The 21,492-nt window shown below is 34.7% G+C and overlaps 1 protein-coding gene across 7 annotated transcripts in view; it reads right to left on the reverse strand.

Annotated features, from left to right (window-relative positions):
• npnta (nephronectin a) overlaps window positions 1-21,492 on the reverse strand; it is a 163,749-nt gene that overhangs the window by 74,164 nt on the left and 68,093 nt on the right. For 2 of the 7 annotated variants that reach the window (XM_062026819.1, XM_062026816.1), the window contains 2 exons: window positions 13,480-13,572; window positions 5,731-5,826 (listed from right to left, as the gene is read on the reverse strand). The exons of 1 other annotated variant lie outside the window; for it this stretch is intronic. In XM_062026819.1, the coding sequence (XP_061882803.1) occupies window positions 5,731-5,826; window positions 13,480-13,572 (189 nt within the window). Of the gene's footprint in view, window positions 1-5,730; window positions 5,830-13,479; window positions 13,573-21,492 lie in introns of all 7 variants that reach the window. 4 more of the 7 variants (XM_062026817.1, XM_062026815.1, XM_062026820.1 and 1 more) reach the window with 2 other exon arrangements.

The raw sequence follows: 21,492 nt of genomic DNA on the forward strand, positions 1-21,492 counted from the left end.
TGTTTGTTGTGAAATTTTGAAAAAAATATTAAAACGCGTAATTATTTATGTAATATTATTACTGTATATGTGTAAAATTACAATAGGTAAAAAAAAAACTTTTTGTTTTGTAAAATTGGGACTTGCTTTGGTCATGGATTTGTAAAAATAGTCTCAAAATATTCCAAAATTATTGTGATGATTAGAAAAATATACAATTGCAACTTAATATTTGTGTAATCATACACTGATTCTCCATTAGTTATCACTTTTGTCTTGCAAAAGTTTAGATTTTTTTTGTTGTTGCAAAATATATTCTCCAAGCATTCCAACTTAATCATAGTTTTGAATTAATCCTTGAAATATTAGGACTTATTATCATAACACTACCATATTTTTCTTTGAAAAATATACAGTACCGTTTGCGTACAATTCCCCTAATACAGACCTGGGCATTGTGCGGCCCGCGGGCCGCATCCGGCCCTTTGTACGTCCCTGTCCGGCCCGCGTGAGGCCAATTATAAATTACAAAATAAATTTGAAAAAGCATCTATTTCGAGTGTGCAATACAACGGTGCTGCTTTTGTTTTGAAAAGCGTTATTTGTATTACTTCCGTGTGGACGTATGCTCGTGCGCGCAGCGGCAATCTCAAATTACAAAATAAATTTAAAAAAACATCTTTGTCGTGCGTGCAATACAACTGTGCTGCTTTTATTTTGAAAAGTGTTATATGTGCGTATGTCCTGTGAGGGAAGGCGCACAGCGACAAGTGATGCCCGCTAAAAAGAGAAAAGTTGATGACGAATGGCGTGTTTTCAACAAGACAAGTAAAGGTAAAGCTGTGTGCTTATTTGTGGTACACACGTTGATGTGTTTAAAGAATATAGTGTAACGACCTGCTGAAGTAGATGTTGTCTTCTTGAGTTGCGTAAATGAGTGAGGAGACGTGCGTGTGGAAGGAACGAGATATGTTGAGCTGTGTTAGTATAGCTTGCTCAATAAAAGTTTAAAAAGAGCGTCAGACTTGATGTGCACTTCTTCTGGACGCTACAATTGGTGGCAGAAGTAAAACTTTGCGCATACTGCACTGTTTGTGTGCTACGTCATCGGGAGGTACGTGCCACGTGAGGAGCTCGCCGCAAAGAGAGAGAGAGAGAGAGAGAGAGAGTTTACAGGTGCAGCCACGCTGCTTGCCACGGGGGGAATTCCGCCCTCAATGAAGACTCCCAGGTTTGATGGCAAGGCGAACTGGGAGGCATTTCATCCCACTTCTGACATCAATTGTAGCGTCCAGAAGAAGTGCACACCAAGTCTGATGCACTTTTTAAACTTTTATTGAGCAACCTATACTAACACAGCTCAACTTATCTCGTTCTTTCCAAAAGGAAAACCAATCCTCACTCCTCATTTAAGCAAACAGCAACGCTTCCTCCTTCTTCGCCAATCACCTTACAGGCGTGCTACGTTCACAACGTTTTCTTATCTGGTTAAATAAAGGTTTTACAACAAAGAGGATGCAGGATAAAGTGACAGAAATTGAAATTTTTGTATTGTAATATACATCAGGAAGTGTTGTGTAAGAAAGTGTTAAAAATAAAACCATCAAAAGCCATCTGCTTTTGTATAAAGATAAGTTAGGTTAAATGAAAATATTATTATTATTATTATCTATCTTACGGTATATCAAAAATAATTTGAGCAAAATTTAATTGAAATATTGTCAGTGTGGCCCTCCAGCAGTGCTCGGGTTGCTCATGCGGCCCCCGGTAAATATTAATTGCCCACCCCTGCCCTAATAACTGGGCTGGCTTTTGTTGTAAGATTAATGTATTTTTTTATCCTATAAAAAATTTATAAAAATTTATTTTTCTCAAAATATTGTAACTTTAGCATGATAATTAATATTTTATGATAAAAAATATTGCTAATTTTATGATATCATAGCTCAATAAGATGTATTTTGAAATATTATATTTTTCTCGTGATAAAAGAAAAGCGTACAATTGCAAATGTATTTTTGTGTAATTATAAATTATGACTTTTGTCTTGTAAAAGTTGGGACTTGTTTTTGTTGTTGCAAATTGCTAAAATATTCTGGAAGCATACCAACTTTATCATACATTTGAATTAAACTTTGAAATATTAGGACTTGTCATAATACTATCAAATTTTTCTTTTTAAAAACATACAGTACAATTTGCGTACAATTCCCCTAATAACTGGGCTGGCTTTTGTCGTAAAATTAATATCATTTCTTTTTCTTAAAATATAGTAACTTTAGTACGATAATGAATATTTTATGATAATACATATTACTAATATTATAGCTCAATAAGATTTATTTTGGAATATTATATTTTTCTTGTAATAGAAAAAAAGTATACAATTGCAACTTTATTTTTGTGTAATTCTAAATTATGTATTGTAAAAGTTGGACTTGTTTTTGTTGTAAAATTGCAAAAATATTCTGGAAGCATTCGAATTTATGGCTTACACTTATGACTTTATCTTCATTCGAACTTATTCTCATAATGCTACAATGTTTTTATTTTAAAAATATACAGTACAATTGGTGCACAATTCCCCTAATAACTGGGCTGGCTTTTGTCGTAAAATTATTATCATTTCTTTTAATCAAAATATTGTAACTTTAGCATGATCATTAATATTTTATGATAATAAATATTGCTAATATTATGATGTTATAGCTCAATAAGATTTATTTTGGAATATTATATTTTTCTGGAAATAAAACAAAAGTGTACAATTGCAACTTTATTTTTGTGTAATTATAAATTATGACTTTTGTCTTGTAAAAGTTGGACTTGTTTTTCTTGTAAAATTGCACAAATATTCTGGAAGCATTCCAATGTTATCATACTTTTGAATTCATCTTTGAAATATTAGGACTTATCATAATACTGCCATATATTTCTTTTAAAAATACACAGTACAATTTGCGTACAATTCTAGTAACTGGTTGGCTTTTGTCATAAAATTATTATCATTTATTTTTCTTAAAATATTGTAACTTTAGCATGATAATTAATATTTTATGATAATAAATATTGCTAATATTATGATATTATAGCTCAATTAGATTTATTTTGGAATGTTATATTTTCCTTGTAATAAAAGAAAAGCGTACAATTGCAACATTATTTTTGTGTAATTATAAATTATGACTTTTGTCTTGTAAAAGTTGGATTTTTTTGTTGCTGCAAATTTTCCTAATAACTGGGCCGGCTTTTGTCGTAAAATTATTATCATTTCTTTTTCTTAAAATATAGTAACTTTAGCATGATAGTGAATTTTTTATGATAATACATTTTACTAATATTATAGCTCAATAAGATTTTTTCTGGAATATTATATTTTTCTGGTAATAAAAGAAAAGTATACAATTGCAACTTTATTTTTGTGTAATTATAAATTATGACTTTTGTCTTGTAAAAGTTGGACTTGTTTTTGCTGTAAAATTGCAAAAATATCCTGGAAGCATTCCGACTTATGGCTTATATTTATGACTTCATCTTCATTAAGACTTATTCCCATAATGCTACAATATTTTTATTTTAAAAATATACAGTACCATTTGCATACAATTCCCCTAATAACTGGGCTGGCTTTTGTCGTAAAATTATTATCATTTCTTTTTCTCAAAATATTGTAACTTTAGCATGATAATTCATATTTTATGATAATAAATATTGCTAATATTATGATATTATAGCTCAATAGGAATTATTTTGGAATACTTTATTTTTCTCGTAATAAAAGAAAAGTGTACAATTGCAACTTTATTTTTGTGTATTTATCAACTGTAGAAAATTGATGGATGGATGGACGGGACTTTTGTCTTGTAAAAGTTGGACATATTTTTGTTCTAAAATTGCAAAAATATTCTGGAAGCATTCTAATTTATAGCTTATATTTATTCAATAGGACATAATGCTACAATATTTTTCTTTTAAAAATATACAATACAATTTGCGTTGAATCATAACTTTTGCCTTCCAAAAAGCTGGGCTTGCTTTTGTCGTAAAATGTTCATTATTTATTTTTCTCAAAATATTGTGACTTAAGTATCAAAATTAATATTTTATGATAATAGATATTAATAGTATTACAATATTATATATTTTTTTGGTTGTTGTTGTAATAGTACGGCTAATTTTCTCCTTTTTCCCCACACTCAATGGCTTAGTGGTTAGAGCAGGGGTCACCGACCTTTTTGAAACCAAGAGCTACTTCTTGGGTACTGATTAATGCGAAGGGCTACCAGTTTGATACACATTTAAATAAATTGCCAGAAATAGCCAATTTTATCAATTTACTTTTAACTCTATGTTATTATTAATAATTAATGATATTTATCTTTGTGGAAACACTGATCATCTTAATGATTTCTCACAATAAATATATATAGAAACAGATAAATATCAATATGCAACACTTTATTTTTATATTTTCTCTAAGTGCACATTTTTCAAATTGAACATTTTCAAATGATCACTTCTAAGACAGTCTTGTGAAATCACAATATCCCATTTTAACTAGCTAGCCACTAACATTTTTTAACAAATCATGAATTACTTTGCACCATGTTTGTACAAATAATAACTCATGTAGAATACAAAAGTCAACTCTCAAATTTTTAAATAAATCATGTCACACTTTGAACTGGACACCAAATCTGTTATCTGTTTCTTTGTCAGTTAGTGAAGACCAAGTCTTTAAAATATTTTCTTGGATTTTCAAATTCTATTTGAGTTTTGTCTCTCTTAGAATTAAAAATGTCGAGCAAAGCGAGACCAGCTTGCTAGTAAATAAATAAAATTTAAAAAATAGAGGCAGCTCACTGGTAAGTGCTGCTATTTGAGCTATTTTTAGAACAGGCCAGCGGGCTACTCATCTGGTCCTTACGGGCTACCTGGTGCCCGCGGGCACCGCGTTGGTGACCCCTGGGTTAGAGTGTCCGCCCTGAGATCGGTAGGTTGTGAGTTCAAACCCCGGACGAGTCCTACCAAAGACTATAAAAATGGGACCCATTACCTCCCTGCTTGGCACTCAGCATCAAGGGTTGGAATTGGGGGTTAAATCACCAAAAATGATTCCCGGGCGCGGCACCGCTGCTGCCCACTGCTCCCCTCACCTCCCAGGTGGTGAACAAGGGGATGGGTCAAATGCAGAGGACACATTTCACCACACCTAGTGTGTGTTTGACAATCATTGGTACTGTAACTTTAACTTTAAATTACAGCTTTTTTATAATACCATTGCATTTTTCTCAAAATATTACGACCAATTTTTTGGGTAAAATGACAACCTGCTTCAGCTTGTGGCGCTGGAAAAACAAAGACAAGTTACTGGAAACGAGGGATTATTCCAATGTACGAGGTTCACATGCCAAACGCAGCCTCTGAGGAGAATATGATAATACGGCGGGAAAGAGAAAGGACTAGAAAAGTGGAAGACAGAAGGTGGTTGTGGTGGCGAAATAGTCTGGCGTGATGCAAATGAGGAGAAGAGAAGCCTGCTTGAAGTATGCCGTGCTGCATTCCCTTTTACGACTTGAGGCATTGTTCTAGCGGGCAAAATAGTGGCGTCCAGGTGGATAATAGCCTTCAAGAAAGCTTCAAGACATGCTCTGCATTCATGCTGGCATTCCTCAAGGCTCAGTCTAAAAGGACAAACCGAACCCCCCCCCCGTCCCCCACCTCTCCAAAAAGGAGGGGCAGAGATCTCACCCTGCAAGACTACAGTCGCCGGCTGATGGTCCACAGGTAGAAATATAGGAAGCAGACTGGACCACATGTGTGGAGTGAAATAGTCTGCCGGCTGTTCTTCTTTCAAAGGTTTTACATTTAAAAAGGGGAGAAGGAGACAAGATTAGAACACCTTTGACCACCGTGCCGCATTCCTGAAAAGTAAAGAGGAACATTACGCAGCAAAGAGGATTACACTTGTGAGAAGAAGCGTCTACCTCCGCCCTTTTCATCCTTTCTCAGCTCCTTTTTTGTCGCTAGAGCAGAGCGATCTTACATAATTGTCTCTGAAAGACCATCAGGGCTCCATTGCAAACTCTAAAGCCTCACATTTCAACAAAATCGCTCTGTCCAACGTTCTTCTCCCCAGTCATCAATCACGCAGGAAGATGATGGCTACTTTTCACTGGTTTGGACACCAGATCACTTTAGCTCTTCCTTTCACATAGAGATCACACAATTGGCCCGTCATAGAATGGATTTGTCCAGCCAAGTGGGACGTTGTCATATATTTGCAACACACTTCCCTCGGATCGGTTGACTCATGTCAACATAAGCGGTTGTTGACATAACCAAAAAAAGATATATATTCAAATGTATTATAATGATTACCCTTTATCAGGGGTGTCCAAACGTTTTCCACTGAGGGCCGCACACTGAAAAATCAAAGCAAGTGGGGGCCATATTGATATTTTTTATTTTAAAAACCAATACAATATACACTACCGTTCAAAAGTTTGGGGTCACATTAAAATGTCCTTATTTTTCAATGAAGATAACTTTAAACTAGTCTTAACTTTAAAGAAATACACTCTATACATTGCTAATGTGGTAAATGACTATTCTAGCTGCAAATGTCTGGTTTTTGGTGCAATATCTACATAGGTGTATAGAGGCCCATTTCCAGCAACTATCACTCCAGTGTTCTAATGGTACAAAGTGTTTGCTCATTGGCTCTGAAGGCTAATTGATGATTAGAAAACCCTTGTGCAATCATGTTCACACATCTGAAAACAGTTTAGCTCGTTACAGAAGCTACAAAACTGACCTTCCTTTGAGCAGATTGAGTTTCTGGAGCATCACATTTGTGGGGTCAATTAAACGCTCAAAATGGCCAGAAAAAGAGAACTTTCCTCTGAAACGTGACAGTCTATTCTTGTTCTTAGAAATGAAGGCTATTCCACAAAATTGTTTGGGTGACCCCAAACTTTTGAACGGTACTGTATGTATAAAAAATATACATTTAGGCCTCCACTCAGGCTTGATCCCGGGGACCCCAAAGGGTTTAGGTAAAAAAAAATTTAAAAAAATGTGTCATTATTTAGTATTATTATTATTCAAAGTTTAAATCTCCAGATCAACATTAGGTCTATCTGTCAATATATATATATTTTTTTTAAGATTTAAGTTGTATGTCCTTTTTGTCAAAGAAAACCCTGTTTTTTATGGAAAAAACAAAACATTTTCCCCCAATAAAATTTTAAAGTGGAATATTTCAATTTATATAATAATTGGAGCTCATAACATAACTCATAACAACATTGATTCTAATTTACTATTATTTTTTGAGCAATGACACTTAAAAAAAAAAAAGTCCCACTAAAATTATTGGGGATCCAAAAGGGTCCTGCTCAGTGAAGTGATAAAAATACATTTTAATTTTTTTTAAAAGTTTTAACACAATAGTCTCGAGATCCACTTCAGATCTATCCGTCAATTATAACTTGTATTGTTGTTTATGTTTCTTGTTTGTTCGTTTTCGGCCCTTCTTTAAAAAAAATAAATTAGTTTTTTATATGTCAAACACAAAATATGCAACACTTTCCCCCCAAAATATTTCAAAGTGGAATATTTTAGAATGTGCCGTGGGGCCGTCAAAAAATTACCTGCGGGCCGCAAATGGCCCCCGGGCCGCACTTTGGACACCCCTGCCCTATATGTACAACTACACTTTATTAAGATTGTAAATGTATTCTTCAAAATTCATGATTTTTTTCTCTTGGAATAATAAATAATAATAATAATCATGATTCATTTATTGAGATTTATTTAGATTAATTTAACCGGCTCAGTGGCCTTGTGGTTAGAGTGTCCGCCCTGCGATTGGTACGTCGTGGAGTTCAAACCCCGGCCGAGTCATACCAAAGACTATAAAAATGGGACCCATTACCTCCATGCTTGGCACTCAGCATCAAGGGTTGGAATTGGGGGTTAAAGGCCTACTGAAACCCACTACTACCGACCACGCAGTCTGATAGTTTATATATCAATGATGAAATCTTAACATTGCAACACATGCCAATACGGCCGGGTTAACTTATAAAGTGCAATTTTAAATTTCCCGCCACACTTCCGGTTGAAAAAGCCTTCGAAGGATGATGTATGCGCGTGACGTAGCCCGAGGAACAGAGGTATGCCTTCTCCATTGAATACAATACAAAAAAGCTCTGTTTTCATTTCATAATTCCACAGTATTCTGGACATCTGTGTTGGTGAATCTTTTGCAATTTGTTTAATGAACAATGGAGGCTGCAAAGAAGAACGTTGTAGGTGGCTGTAGCAACACAAGGACCACTTACTCGGATAGCAGACGCCTAGCCGATGCTAGTAGACGCCTAGCCGATGCTAGCAGACGCCTAGCCGATGTTAGCAGACCCACCGCACGGATGATCTGGTGAAGTCCTTCGTCGCGCCGTCAATCGCTGGAACGCAGGTGAGCACGGGTGTTGCTGAGCAAAGCAGATGAGGGCTGGCTGGCATAGGTGGAGCGCTAATGTTTTTATCATAGCTCTGTGAGCTACGGTTGCTAAGTTAGCCTTAGCGTCGTTAGCAACAGCATTGTTAAGCTTTGCCAGGCTGAGATCTATTAACCGTGTAGTTACATGTACATGCTTTAATAGTATTGTCGATCTTCTGTCTATCCTTCCAGTCAGGGATTTATTTATTTTGTTTCTATCTGCATTTGAGACAGATGCTATCACGTTAGCTCATGCTAAAGATGCTAAAGAGCTTCGTCGATGTATTGTCGTGGAGATAAAAGGCACTGTAATGTCCATTTCGCGTTCTCGACTCTCATTTTCAAGAGGATATAGTATCCGAGGTGGTTTAAAATACAAATCCGTGATCCACAATAGAAAAAGGAGAGAGTGTGGAATCCAATGAGCCAGCTTGTACCTAAGTTACGGTCAGAGCGAAAAAAATATGTATTTCACTGCATTCTAGTCCGTCACTCTAACGTTCCTCGTCCACGAATCTTTCATCCTCGCTCAAATTAATGGGGTAATCGTCACTTTCACGGTCCGAATAGCTCTAGCTGCGTCGAAAACAATAAGAAAATATGAGGGAGTGAACAACTGACAACGTCACGCTACTTCCGGTAGGGGCAAGGCTTTTTTTTGTCAGAGACCAAAGGTTGCGAACTTTATCGACGTTGTTCTATACTAAATCCTTTCAGCAAAAATATGGCAATATCGCAAAATTATCAAGTATGACACATAGAATGGATCTGCTATCCCCGTTTAAATTTTAAAAAATCATTTCAGTAGGCCTTTAAATCACCAAAATGATTCCTGAGCGCGGCCACCGCTGCTGCTCACTGCTCCCCTCACCTCCCAGAGGGTGGAACAAGCGGATGGGTCAAATGCAGGGGGTCATTTCACCACACCTAGTGTGTGTGCGTGGTACTTTAACTTTTTAATTTTATTCACAAAAAAGGTATGTTTAATTCACATTATTCTCTAACGTTTACAACTTTATTGAAGTAATTTTCTAACATTTTCTTATTTTTCTTACAATGTTTAATTTTGTGAAAGTGTGACTGTTTTTCCTTATAAAATAATAACATTTATCTCTAAATATTTATTTTATTACCACAATTCCAATTTATTCTCATATTTCAACTTTGTTCTTGTGTTGGGAATTAGCATCCTTATTCTCCAATGGTTTGTTTGATTTTCGTCAAATATTTTAACTTTATTATCATAATTCCAACTTTATCTTTGTAATATTTCGAATGTATTCTTGTAGTGTTACGACTTTATTTATTTATTTGTTTTCAATAAACAAACTTGGATCGCTTTACAATTAGGACTTTTGTCTTGTAAGAGTTTATTTTTTAAATTAGATTTCTTTGAATTTTTTATTTATTTTTTATAAATGCATTTATTCTAGAAATATTTAAATTTTATCATCGGAATCGATACTTTATTCCTATTTTTTTATAATATTCTGAGACTTTACTGTATTTTCTCATAAAAGTATGATTTGCTTTTTGTGTAGAATTACGGCAATATTCCTGAAAAATGTCAACATTATCATAATTAAGACTTAATCCTTGTAAGATCTCATAATATTACAACATTTTCCTGTAATGTTATGACATTATTTTTGTGAAACAACCAGTTGATTCTTGTAAAAATCAGACGTTTATCTATATCATAAAAGCTAGTATTTAACACATATGTATCAATTAATTTGTGCAATTTATGTTGTAATATTTAATTTTTACTGTCTTTATACACTGGCTGTCCTGTGTAGTTTGTGTAAATATTAACCATCGATCATATTGTCTGAAGTACATCCAATAAACACAGTATGATAAATGTGTGATAATTCAGATAAAATACACAATATCTTGTAGTATTACTGTATATACTTTCCATTACAAGCTCTAATTCTGATAGAATGTTTTGCGTTTAGAGACAAAGTGCAGGTTGTGTGATGTTGGCGACGACCTTCCTCCAGCTAAGTCTTTAAATAGCAGGTCAAGATCACTTTAATTAGAGCCACCTTCCACGCCATTATCGTATTATTGGACGCATTACTGCTGCAGGGAGTCAGTGCCGCCAAATTGTTGCACACAGATTATCACCTTGATGAGTTTATTTGTGCAGCCTGATTAAAACCCCAAATCCTCATTTGGGCATCAGAAGGAGGATCTTTGCAATTCTCCGTGTCATCGTTCCTGACAGCTGTTCCTGTAATCATTCATTTATATGCCAACCTGTTTAGACTATCTGTATAGGCAGACAGAAGGAAGTAAAATAAATAGTATGATTGGGCTAGCAAGGAAGAAGCCCTCAGCCTTGCATAATGAAGAAAGTTTTAGTGGTTTTAAATTTTTATAAGCCACTCATTGAATACACAAACCTTCCAGGATTATTACCGTATAATACTTACAGTATTTTTAATTTTAAAAAAATTCTTGAAAAAAAACCCAAGAAATTAAAAAAATATACCGACTAAAATAAGCATGCATTGTACAAAATATCATTGTATGATTTGTTTTTCAAATTGTAATTATTGTACACAATACTGTAAATTGATTGATACAGATTACACAATAATATTTAATTATTGATACGTATATTGTTAATATAACAGACTTTTATCATCCGTCTGGGGACTACAGGTAAAAAATAGACGTTTGACTAACTCTGGTATATTGACAGAAAAAATATTATACAATGCACTGGTCCTTTAATAATAATAATAATCTAAAATAAATAAATAAATAAAATAGGTTAAATCGGAATGTAAAACAAAATATTTGGTCACAAACAAGGGATTAAAATGATTACAGAGACGTTCATCAGCAGGATAGCATATTTGGTGAAAAAAATGAAAATAAAATAGAATAAAATAAAACAAAATAAAATAAATGAAATAAAATTAAATAAAAGTAAAATATAAAAAAAGGCCAATATTCTGGGAAACGTTGTTACTATTACTTTAGTAAAATATATATATTTTTTAAATTAACAAAAATCAAACCAAATTTCATACAAAATGTAAAACAAAATGAAATAAAATCCCACTATATATACATGTATATATATATACAATAAAATGAAGGCTTAAGGAATATCAGTGAAATTAATTAAAAATGATGTCAAAACAACATAATATTGGTTAAAAAATAAACGGGGGGAAAAAAAAAGATAAAACAAAACAAAAAAATCACATTTTTTTGTACCAAAATCTAATACATTTTGCGATTGTAAAAAAAAAAGGGGGGGGGGGATCCAACCGAACTTCATAAAATTTTTAAACAAAAACAAATAAAATACACACACACACATATATATATATATATATTTATATATATATATATATATATATATATATATATATATATATATATATATATATATATATATATATATATATATATATATATATATATATATATATATATATATATATATATATATATATATATATATATACGGTATATTGTCAATATATATATATATATATATATATATATATATATATATATATATTCACAATATACCGTATATATATATATATATATATATATATATATATATATATATATATATATATATATATATATATATATATATATATATATATATATATATATATATATATATATATATATATATGAAATAAAATACAGCCTTAAGGAATATCAGTGAAATTAATAAAAAATGATGTCAAAACAACATATTGATAAAAATAAAATAGAAAAGGTTAGTGGCGACACATTGAAATTATAAAACAAAACAAAAAATCAATTTTTTTTAGTACCAAAAGCTACTAAATTATTTTCCGATTGTACCGTAAAAATAATCTCCTAGAGTGTTCGGTGTTGGTCATGTTCATTTGCAGTGTTTGACAGCAGTGTTGACGTCGTGTTTTTCTTCACTTCCACTTAAAGCAAAGGAATGTGAGTGTATTAATGCCGGTGCAGCTTCATTTTCACCGCACATATGTTTTATTTGCACTTTGACTTGTCCTGCATGGAGTCTGCAACCCACCCCTAGATCATCATCTGATTTTAAAGCTAGGGGTTTTGACACTCTGACCTTTAGTGACATATTCCGCTGGCGGTGATAAGGCGCGAGCAGCTCCGGCGAGGCGACGCACATCAATCGTAAAGCTCAAATCAATGTTTAATGAAGGCTGAATTTAAATGAGCAACTTTAATCTATGCCTTTTGAATAATTAAAATGGCGCCAGCTCAAAACACCCGAGGTTATCTACGCTGAAAAGACGTTATCCAGAGATGATGACAAAAAAATATATATATATAAAAAATCTCAGAATAACGGAGAGCTTCATTTTAGAAAGGATTTGAAGCGTTCCGATAAGCAGCGATTGGATCCTTTTACGTCTTAGGACAAAGCAGAGACGTCTGGACGGGGCAGACGGGAGCCACCTATACACCCAACACGCACAATGACTCATTTGGAACATTCCGGAAAGGATTTCCACACCTCCCCTCGTCAAGCGAGCCCCTTGCTTTTAATTACACACTATCCTATTTCCGTCTGACGGCGTGAATTCCTCCAAGCTCCGGCGTGGATTTACAGCTTCGAGAAGGAGCTTTTTAACAGGGCCGACCTGTCAGTGACGCCGGCACACAACACACAAAAACAGCCACTCAGGGTTGTCTAGTGAGTAATTGAGATGTTATCTGGGCCTGAGAGGAAGCGCTCGTTCAACCCTGAGTCAGCTCTTTCTCTCCGTCCTTCATGTGATGAAAACAAAGACGGTTCCGCTCGATGGCTCTCATTGTTTCCTTCACTGGGACCACCTTCGCCGGTAGGTTATCAGTGTTTGGGCACATTTACTATACATTTTATTTGTTACTATGTATTACATTTAGGTGCGCTCTAACCTGGAAATTACGGTAACAATTCAATTGTTAGCACAGACTGTTTGGAGTGTGTTGCAGTAGGTAACAGGTTCTTTAAAGTTTACCTTGATTGCAGGTCTTGCCAGTGAACCCAGCGTGACATTTGCACTTGTTGGGTCCCACGCAGTCTCCGTGCTTGCAGCCCGGCTGGCACAGTGCTGGTACGGAAGGGAGAGAGGAGGAAGAGCGTTTAACAACACTGCTGCTTCATCAGAGGCCTTTATAGTGTGTAGGAGTTAAAGTAGCAGAATGGTTCACTTATGCCATATGAGTCTTAATCTTTATAGCTTGTTTATTTTGCCATGATGGAACTTTAGGGGTATGGGGGTATGTCACCTGGGTGGTATTGTTGACATCGGTAATAACTTAGTAGACCCTTTACCAGTGCTATTCAACTGGCGGCCCGGGGGACACGTCCAACATGATTCCGGCGCCCGAGTTTAGTTGAAAACTTGGAAGTAGTGTTGTAACGATACCAATATTTTGGTACCGGTACTAAAATTATTTCGGTACTTTTCGGTACTTTGCTAAATAAAAGGGACCACAAAAAATTGCATTATTGGCTTTATTTTAACAAAAAATATTAAGGTAAATTAAACACATGTTTCTTATTGCATTTAAGTCCTTAAATAAAATAGTGAACATACTAGACAACTTGTCTTTTAGTAAGTAAGCAAACAAAGGCTCCTAATTAGTCTGCTGATGTATGTAGTAACATATTGTATCTAGGGCTGCAACTAACGATTGATTTGATAATCGATTAATCTGTCGATTATTACTTCGATTAATCGATTAATAATCATATAAAAGAGACAGACTACATTTCTATCCTTTCCAGTATTTTATTGGAAAAAAAACAGCATACTGGCACCATACTTATTTTGGTTATTGTTTCTCAGCTGTTTGTACATGTTGCAGTTTATAAATAAAGGTTTTTGGTTTTTTTTAAATAAATGTAAAAAAAATTAAAATACAAATATATTAAAAAAATATATTAAAAAATTGCCTCTGCGCATGCGCATAGCATAGATCTAACGAATCGATGACTAAATTAATTGCCAACTATTTTTATAACCGATTTTAATCGATTTAATCGATTAGTTGTTGCAGCCCTAATTGTTTCATTCTATTATTTTGTCAAAATTATTAAGGACAAGTAGTAGAAAATTAATTATTAAATAAATGATAAATGGGTTATACTTGTATAGCGCTTTTCTACCTTCAAGGTACTCAAAGCGCTTTGACAGTATTTCCACATTTACCCATTCACACACACATTCACACACTGATGGCGGGAGCTGCCATGCAAGGCGCTAACCAGCAGCCATCAGAGGCAAAGGGTGAAGTGTCTTGCCCAAGGACACAACGGACGTGACTAGGAAGGTAGAAGGTGGGATACGAACCCCAGTAACCAGCAACACTCCGATTGCTGGCACAGCCAACTCTATCAACTTCGCCACGTCGTCGTTAATCTACTTGTTCATTTACTGTTAATATCTGCTTACTTTCTCTTTTAACATGTTCTGTCTACACTTCTGTTAAAATGTAATAATAATCACTTATTCTTCCGTTGTTTGATACTTTACATTAGTTTTGGATGATACCACAAATTTGGGTATCAATCCGATATCAAGTAATTACAGGATCATACATTGGTCATATTCAAAGTCCTCATGTGTCCAGGGACATATTTCCTGAGTTTATAAAGACAATATACATTTAAAAAAAACGAAAGAAGATGTTGTGATGCCAAACTTTATCGACGTAATCATAGTAGTATCGACTAGATACGTGCCTGTACTTGGTATCTTTACAGTGGATGTCAGGTGTAGATCCACCAATGGTGTTTGTTTGCATTTTGACGCCGGTGAGCTACGGTGTGTAGTGAAACATGTTTAGCTATTCCTCGTCCTGCATGGATGATACTTGTAAGAAACTTACTTTATTTGTCGCCATGGAGGCGAGGATTAGTGATTTAGAAGTAGCTAAAACACTGCAGACTGTGGATGGACGTTAGCCGCTAGCTAGCTAGCCATGTCTTAAAGCACCTCTTCCTGAGGGCGTTTCAGTGTTATAACTTCACCTTTTTCGTTAGTTTTTACACCAAAATGCGTCCGTTCTCCCTTTTCTGTCTACACACTGTATCTGCTTGTAAGTACTCCGTGATTGTGTGCCGCCGAACATGCTTGTCTGCTTGTAAGTACTCTGTGATTGTGGACCAGTACGTTTCGGAGACGGTATCATACCGAAAATTATTCATTAGTATCACAGTACTATACTAATACCGGTATACCTTACAACCCTACTTGGAAGAAACAAACCTTTTTTGCAGCAAATTCCTAAAAACACTAGAATGCTCCTGTTTTATAGAGGAACTGTTGGCAGATTCTTGCACTGACATTTTAACCTTGCTGGCAAACATAGAACACTGGGGTTTAAAATTGTGATTTAAATACCTGAGGTGTTCCTCAAGGCACCCATTTAAGTCCTCTCTTTTTAGGCATCTACAAATGTATTTCACAATGTCCTTCCATCCATTTTCTACCGCTTGTCCCTTTCGGGGTCGCGGGGGGTCGCTGGAGCCTATCTCAGCTGCATTCGGGCAGAAGGCGGGGTACACCCTGGACAAGTCGCCATCTCATCGCAGGTATTTCGCAATGTGATTAATATAACTAAGGTGTTGCTCTACCTTCTTTACTTCAATGCAGTCCGAAATTTTGATCTGAATGTGTGTGATCGGGTCAGAATGTTCCGAATGTTTACATGAAGCATATTTACTCTGGTTAAGCTTTTAAGACGATTAAATGTGTCCATGTGGACATAGCTAAAGTTACTTTGCTGATACTATATACTATACTACCTTCAACAGATATACAATGCACTGTTCCTGTAACAAATAATCTAAAATAAAAAAATAAATAAAATAGTTTAAATTGTAATATAAAACAAAATATTTGGTCACAAACAAACAATAACAGAGACGTTCATCAGCGGGATAGCATATTTGGTTAAAAAATAAATAAATAATAATATAATAAAATAGAATCAAATAAATTAAAATAAAACAAAGTAAAATAAATGAAATAAAATAAAAGTAAAATAAAATTTAAAAAATTAATATTCGGGGAAACATTTCTATTATTTTAGTTAAAAAAAGAAAATAAAATTAACATAAATCAAACCAAATTTCATAAAAAATGTAAAACAAAATGAAATAAAATACTAATATATATATATATATATATATATATATATATATATATATATATATATATATATATATATATATATATACAATATAAAATAAAGCCTTAAGGAATATCAGTGAAATTAATAAAATAGTATGTCAGAACAACATATCATTTAAGTCCTCTCCTTTTTGGCATCCGCAAATGTATTTCGCAATGTGATTTATATAACTAAGTTGTTGCTGTAGCTTCTTTACTTCAATGCAGTCAGTAGTCATTTGTTCAACCTTATTTATGCCACTGGTGTTCCTCAAGGCTCTATTTTAGGTCATCTCTTTTTTTTCATTTGGGCTAGTCATTTGGGGTGGACAGCGAGTTCAGTTCCAAAAACTCGTGAGAGACTCCCATTTTTGCGTCATATTCCTAAAAACACCAAAGTGCTGTCATAGAGATGATCGTTGACTAGCTTTTTTGCAGGAGGTCCTTAAAAACAGCGGCGCGCTCCTGTAACTCAACAAAATAAATCGATCAAAATACTATACTACTATAGAGGACGCTGGTTTTTACAAAATGAGACTAATGGTGAAGGAAGAAATGCTGCCCCTAAATTTTTTTTTGGAATATCCGTTATAATGTAAGTTGAACATCTGTCATGAGGAAAATGATCATCAATAAATTGATCTGCTATTTAAACACAGTAGAGACGTTATCAACAGTGCCTCTGCTGGTTGTAGCCAAAGTAGTAAATTGTAATTCTTATTAATTCATTGATTTGCATGTCCTTCGCAAGCTTTGATTTCTGATGTTTGCACTGGCATATTTCCAGGGAGGATTACCTCTTCTTGACTGTAATTATGTCTGGCTAACAAGAAGTGAGGGTAATGTTTAGAGATGATTGTCAAAACTGTTGTTATTATTGGGCCCTGGCCAATACATTTCATTAACAGCCTCATCTATTTTGTAATGACAGAGCGAAGACTTAATTACAGCTTTGGTCGTGGAAGTGCATGTACAGTACTGTTTTATATGTGTGTGGGGCAATTCAATTATTTCATCATGTTTTAATGTTTATTGACGGCTAGTAAAAATCTATAATAAACAAGGGAAAGAGAAAAATAAGAAAAAAATTATTGAATGAGAATAATTTTGTGTCTAAATGACGATAAGATATTAAAAAATGATTGCAATTAAAATGCAAATAATTGCATTTACACGTATTGAATTTCTTTATAGATTTTTATTTTCAACAAAATTCAAGTTTTTGGGTTAAATTTAAATTATGCAAGCAGATAACCTGTGATTACCATGATTCATCCAAATTCAAAAGTGCGCAAATTTATTTGTTAATCATTTGACAGCACTCCTTTAAACACAACAAGGAATTAGTCTTAAGCCCCTTTCACACTGACGTTCCGCAGTGACGTGATAATTTGCAACAATTGCTTTCAACACAACAGGGCGGAGTAGTACTGTAACTGTCAGGTGTTTAAACTCCTATTCCCTTTCACACAGGTGCTGTCCCACCAATAGCCCATGCACAACATTTATTTAATCTGATCATCATTCGGATTAGGATGTTACTGCGTACATGAACCCTGTACACACCATGAATCCGAATACTAGCTTTGACATGCGCTGAACATAACACAAACGGAAACGTCTGTTATTGTTTGTGCTATGGCGCCATCTTTTGGACAAGTTTGCTCATTGCAGGTGCTGAAGAAGCAGCCACTATAAACAAACACGGCTTTGTGCATTTCTGCTTGTCCGACATTATCTTGGTAGTTAATTATAGTTTTTTCCTTCTGTTCACTACTTTTGTTTTACCTCTCTTTTTGAATTGTAGCTGGTCTGTGCTTTTTATGTTGCAATATCTATAAGTTGCTGCACGTCTTTATGTTACGACATTTTGTGTATGTTTTTGAGGCTAGCAGTTAGCACTTGGAGTAGCTGTAATGTTGTGAATAAAACAGCTTGTTGAGACGACAACTGGATCCCTTCTTTTATTGTTACATCAACAAATGACACTCCATACCATACTTTTGTTTTTGCTAGTCCTGTTTTAAAGCAACAAACTCAACAGCATATAACGCTACATCTGTACATGTTGAATAGGGGGAGACAGCAGCAAGACAATCGCTTCAGTCCGCGTTCCACCACCTGACTTCAAAGACATGCGCAGTAAGGGTAAATTCCAACCCGAATATTCTGAATGTTTACATAAGGCATTTTTACTCCGGTTAAGCATTTAAGACGATTAAATGTGTCCATGTGCACATAACTAATGTTACTTCGCTGATACTATACTACCTTCAACAGGTGGAAAATTGCGAGACCAACTTCATTGTCTTGTTTAAGTGTTAGCTTCATTTATAGAGAACAGTGAAAAAAACACGCCAATTTTGCGAAAGCCATTTATCAACAACACCCAGAAACGCTTCGCTGGGCCCGAGCTCATCTAAGATGGACTGATGCAAAGTGGAAAAGTGTTCTGTGGTCTAACGAGTCCACATTTCAAATAGTTTTGGGAAACTGAGGACGTTGTGTCCTCCGGACTAAAGAGGAAAAGAACCATCCTGATTGTTACAGGGGCAAAGTTGAAAAGCCAGCATCTGTGATGGTATGGGGGTGTATTATTATCATTATTAAAAGAATCCAAGTTGCTGTAAACCAGGGGTGTCCAAAGTGCAGCCCGGGGGCCATTTGCGGCCCGCAGCTAATTGTTTACCGGCCCGCCACACATTCTGGAAATGCTATTGCAAAAATTTTAAAAAACATTTAAAAAAGTGGAATGAGGTGAAATCTAACGAGAAAAAGTTGAGATGTTGACACAAAGCTTTTTTTCTTTTGTCTATCTTTCGTTTTTCTTTTTTTGCCACTGCTCAAAAAAAATAAAAAGTCAATGTTATAATGAATTATTGACCTATTCAAGGCTCCAATTATTTCAAATATTTCACTTTAAAATGTTTTATGTGGGAAATATTGCATATATTGTGTGGTTGCCATACAAAAACATCAACATTTTATTTGACAAAAGAGCATAAAACAAACAAAATAATAGTTCAAACGTAAAATCGACAGATATATCTGAAGTTGAGCTCGTAACTTAAGTGTTAAAAGTTTTAAAAAAATAAAAATAAAAATGTATCACTTTCTGAGTGGGGCACCTTTTGGATCCCAAATATATTTAATGGGATTTTATTTATCGTTTCACTGTGATTACTCAAAAATAATAATGAATTAAAATCAATGGTGTCCTGCATTATTGATATTTTTAAGGCTCTAATTACTTCACATCAAACATTGCTTTCTGAATGTTTTGGGCAGTCGGAAAAATACTGCATATTTCAGTTTTATTATAAAAAACTAAGTTGTCTTTGACAGAAAAGGCATAAAACCTTTTGGTTTTTTTAAACTTTATATCAACCTGAAGTTGATATACTGTAGAGATTTACTGTGAGCGTTATATAAATAAAAAAAATAATAATTTGACTTGTTTTTAACATTTTAATGACTTAGACCCTTTATGGTCCCCAGGAGCCCTAAAGGTAAAAAACAAACAAAATCCATATATTTTGTTATGGTTTGAAAATGAAAAATATCAAAATGGCCCCCGCATGCTTAAATTTGTCCGTGTGCGGCCCTCAGTGGAAAAAGTTTGGACACCCCTGCTGTATACGCTTCCTCCCACAGAGGATCAAATCTCGAAATGTCCATCGGACCATCAGATTGTAGTTGGAAACTTGTAGGCAACCCTGGCGCTCTGTTAGCAGCACAAATGAAAGAAAGGAGCTTCTGCCACGGGTTAGCTCAGCGGAGAGGAATGCTTGGCCGGGATAAGCTGGATCACAGGCGGCCATCAACGGGCCTCCGAGGGTATTTATAAGTGTCGGACTTGGCAGAGGGATCAGGGGACGGCCGGTGGGGTTGATCAACTAAAAATGTCCTCAGCAGCTGGAAGGCCAAACGTGACGGATAGGCTCGTCGGTCCATTAACACTGAGGGAACATCCAAGTGGTGACACACTTTCACTGCGACGATGTGGAATGCTTGGGCGTTATTTGGTGCGACGGTAGCGACGCCTGCATTTTGATTAAGATAAGTGACCCTGCCATCAATACAGTAATGAACATTAATGCATTTCTAGATTACGTAAATAAACTGAGAGAAATACTTGTAGTAACAATCCAATAAAATGCGACAAACAGTCTTCCGTCTTAAGTGTTGCTGTTTTGTGCACACGTCCTACGTACCAAATACGGTGCCTCACATTTAGCTGTCCATACTTCTTTCTATACACGACTCTGACTAGTGGTACACGTACCACAGTTTAAAAATCACTGCAACAATTGATGTGTACTGATGATACTCAAATTGAGTTACTCTTGAGCAGGGGTCCCCAAACTACGGCCAAAATCAGGCCCGCGGGAAGTCCCAAGTATAAAAAAAATAAAAAATTTAAAAAAATTTTTTTCTTATCTACTTTGTACCGCTTGCTACTCTCGGTGTCTCCTAGCTGCTCAGGCAAATCATATTGTCTAAAAATGCATTTTCTCATCGGTAACGTGACATCATCGCGAGCGCGGAAAGTGCGCTATATACAGTATATCTAATATATATATATAAATATATATATATACATATATATATATATATATATATATATATATATATATATATATATATATATATATATATATATATATATATATATATATATATATATATATATATATATATATATATATATACAGCCCGGCCCCCGGCCAAATTTTTTTAATCCAATGCGGCCCCCGAGTCAAAATTTTGGGGACCCCTGCTCTTGAGTGTGAAAAGATGCAAAACTGGACACTGCCCCGCCCCCGAAAAAATTGTTTTGTTCTTTTTTCA

This window comes from Entelurus aequoreus, linkage group LG18 (genome assembly GCF_033978785.1).
Source record: "Entelurus aequoreus isolate RoL-2023_Sb linkage group LG18, RoL_Eaeq_v1.1, whole genome shotgun sequence".
NCBI classification, from domain to species: Eukaryota; Metazoa; Chordata; class Actinopteri; order Syngnathiformes; family Syngnathidae; genus Entelurus; species Entelurus aequoreus.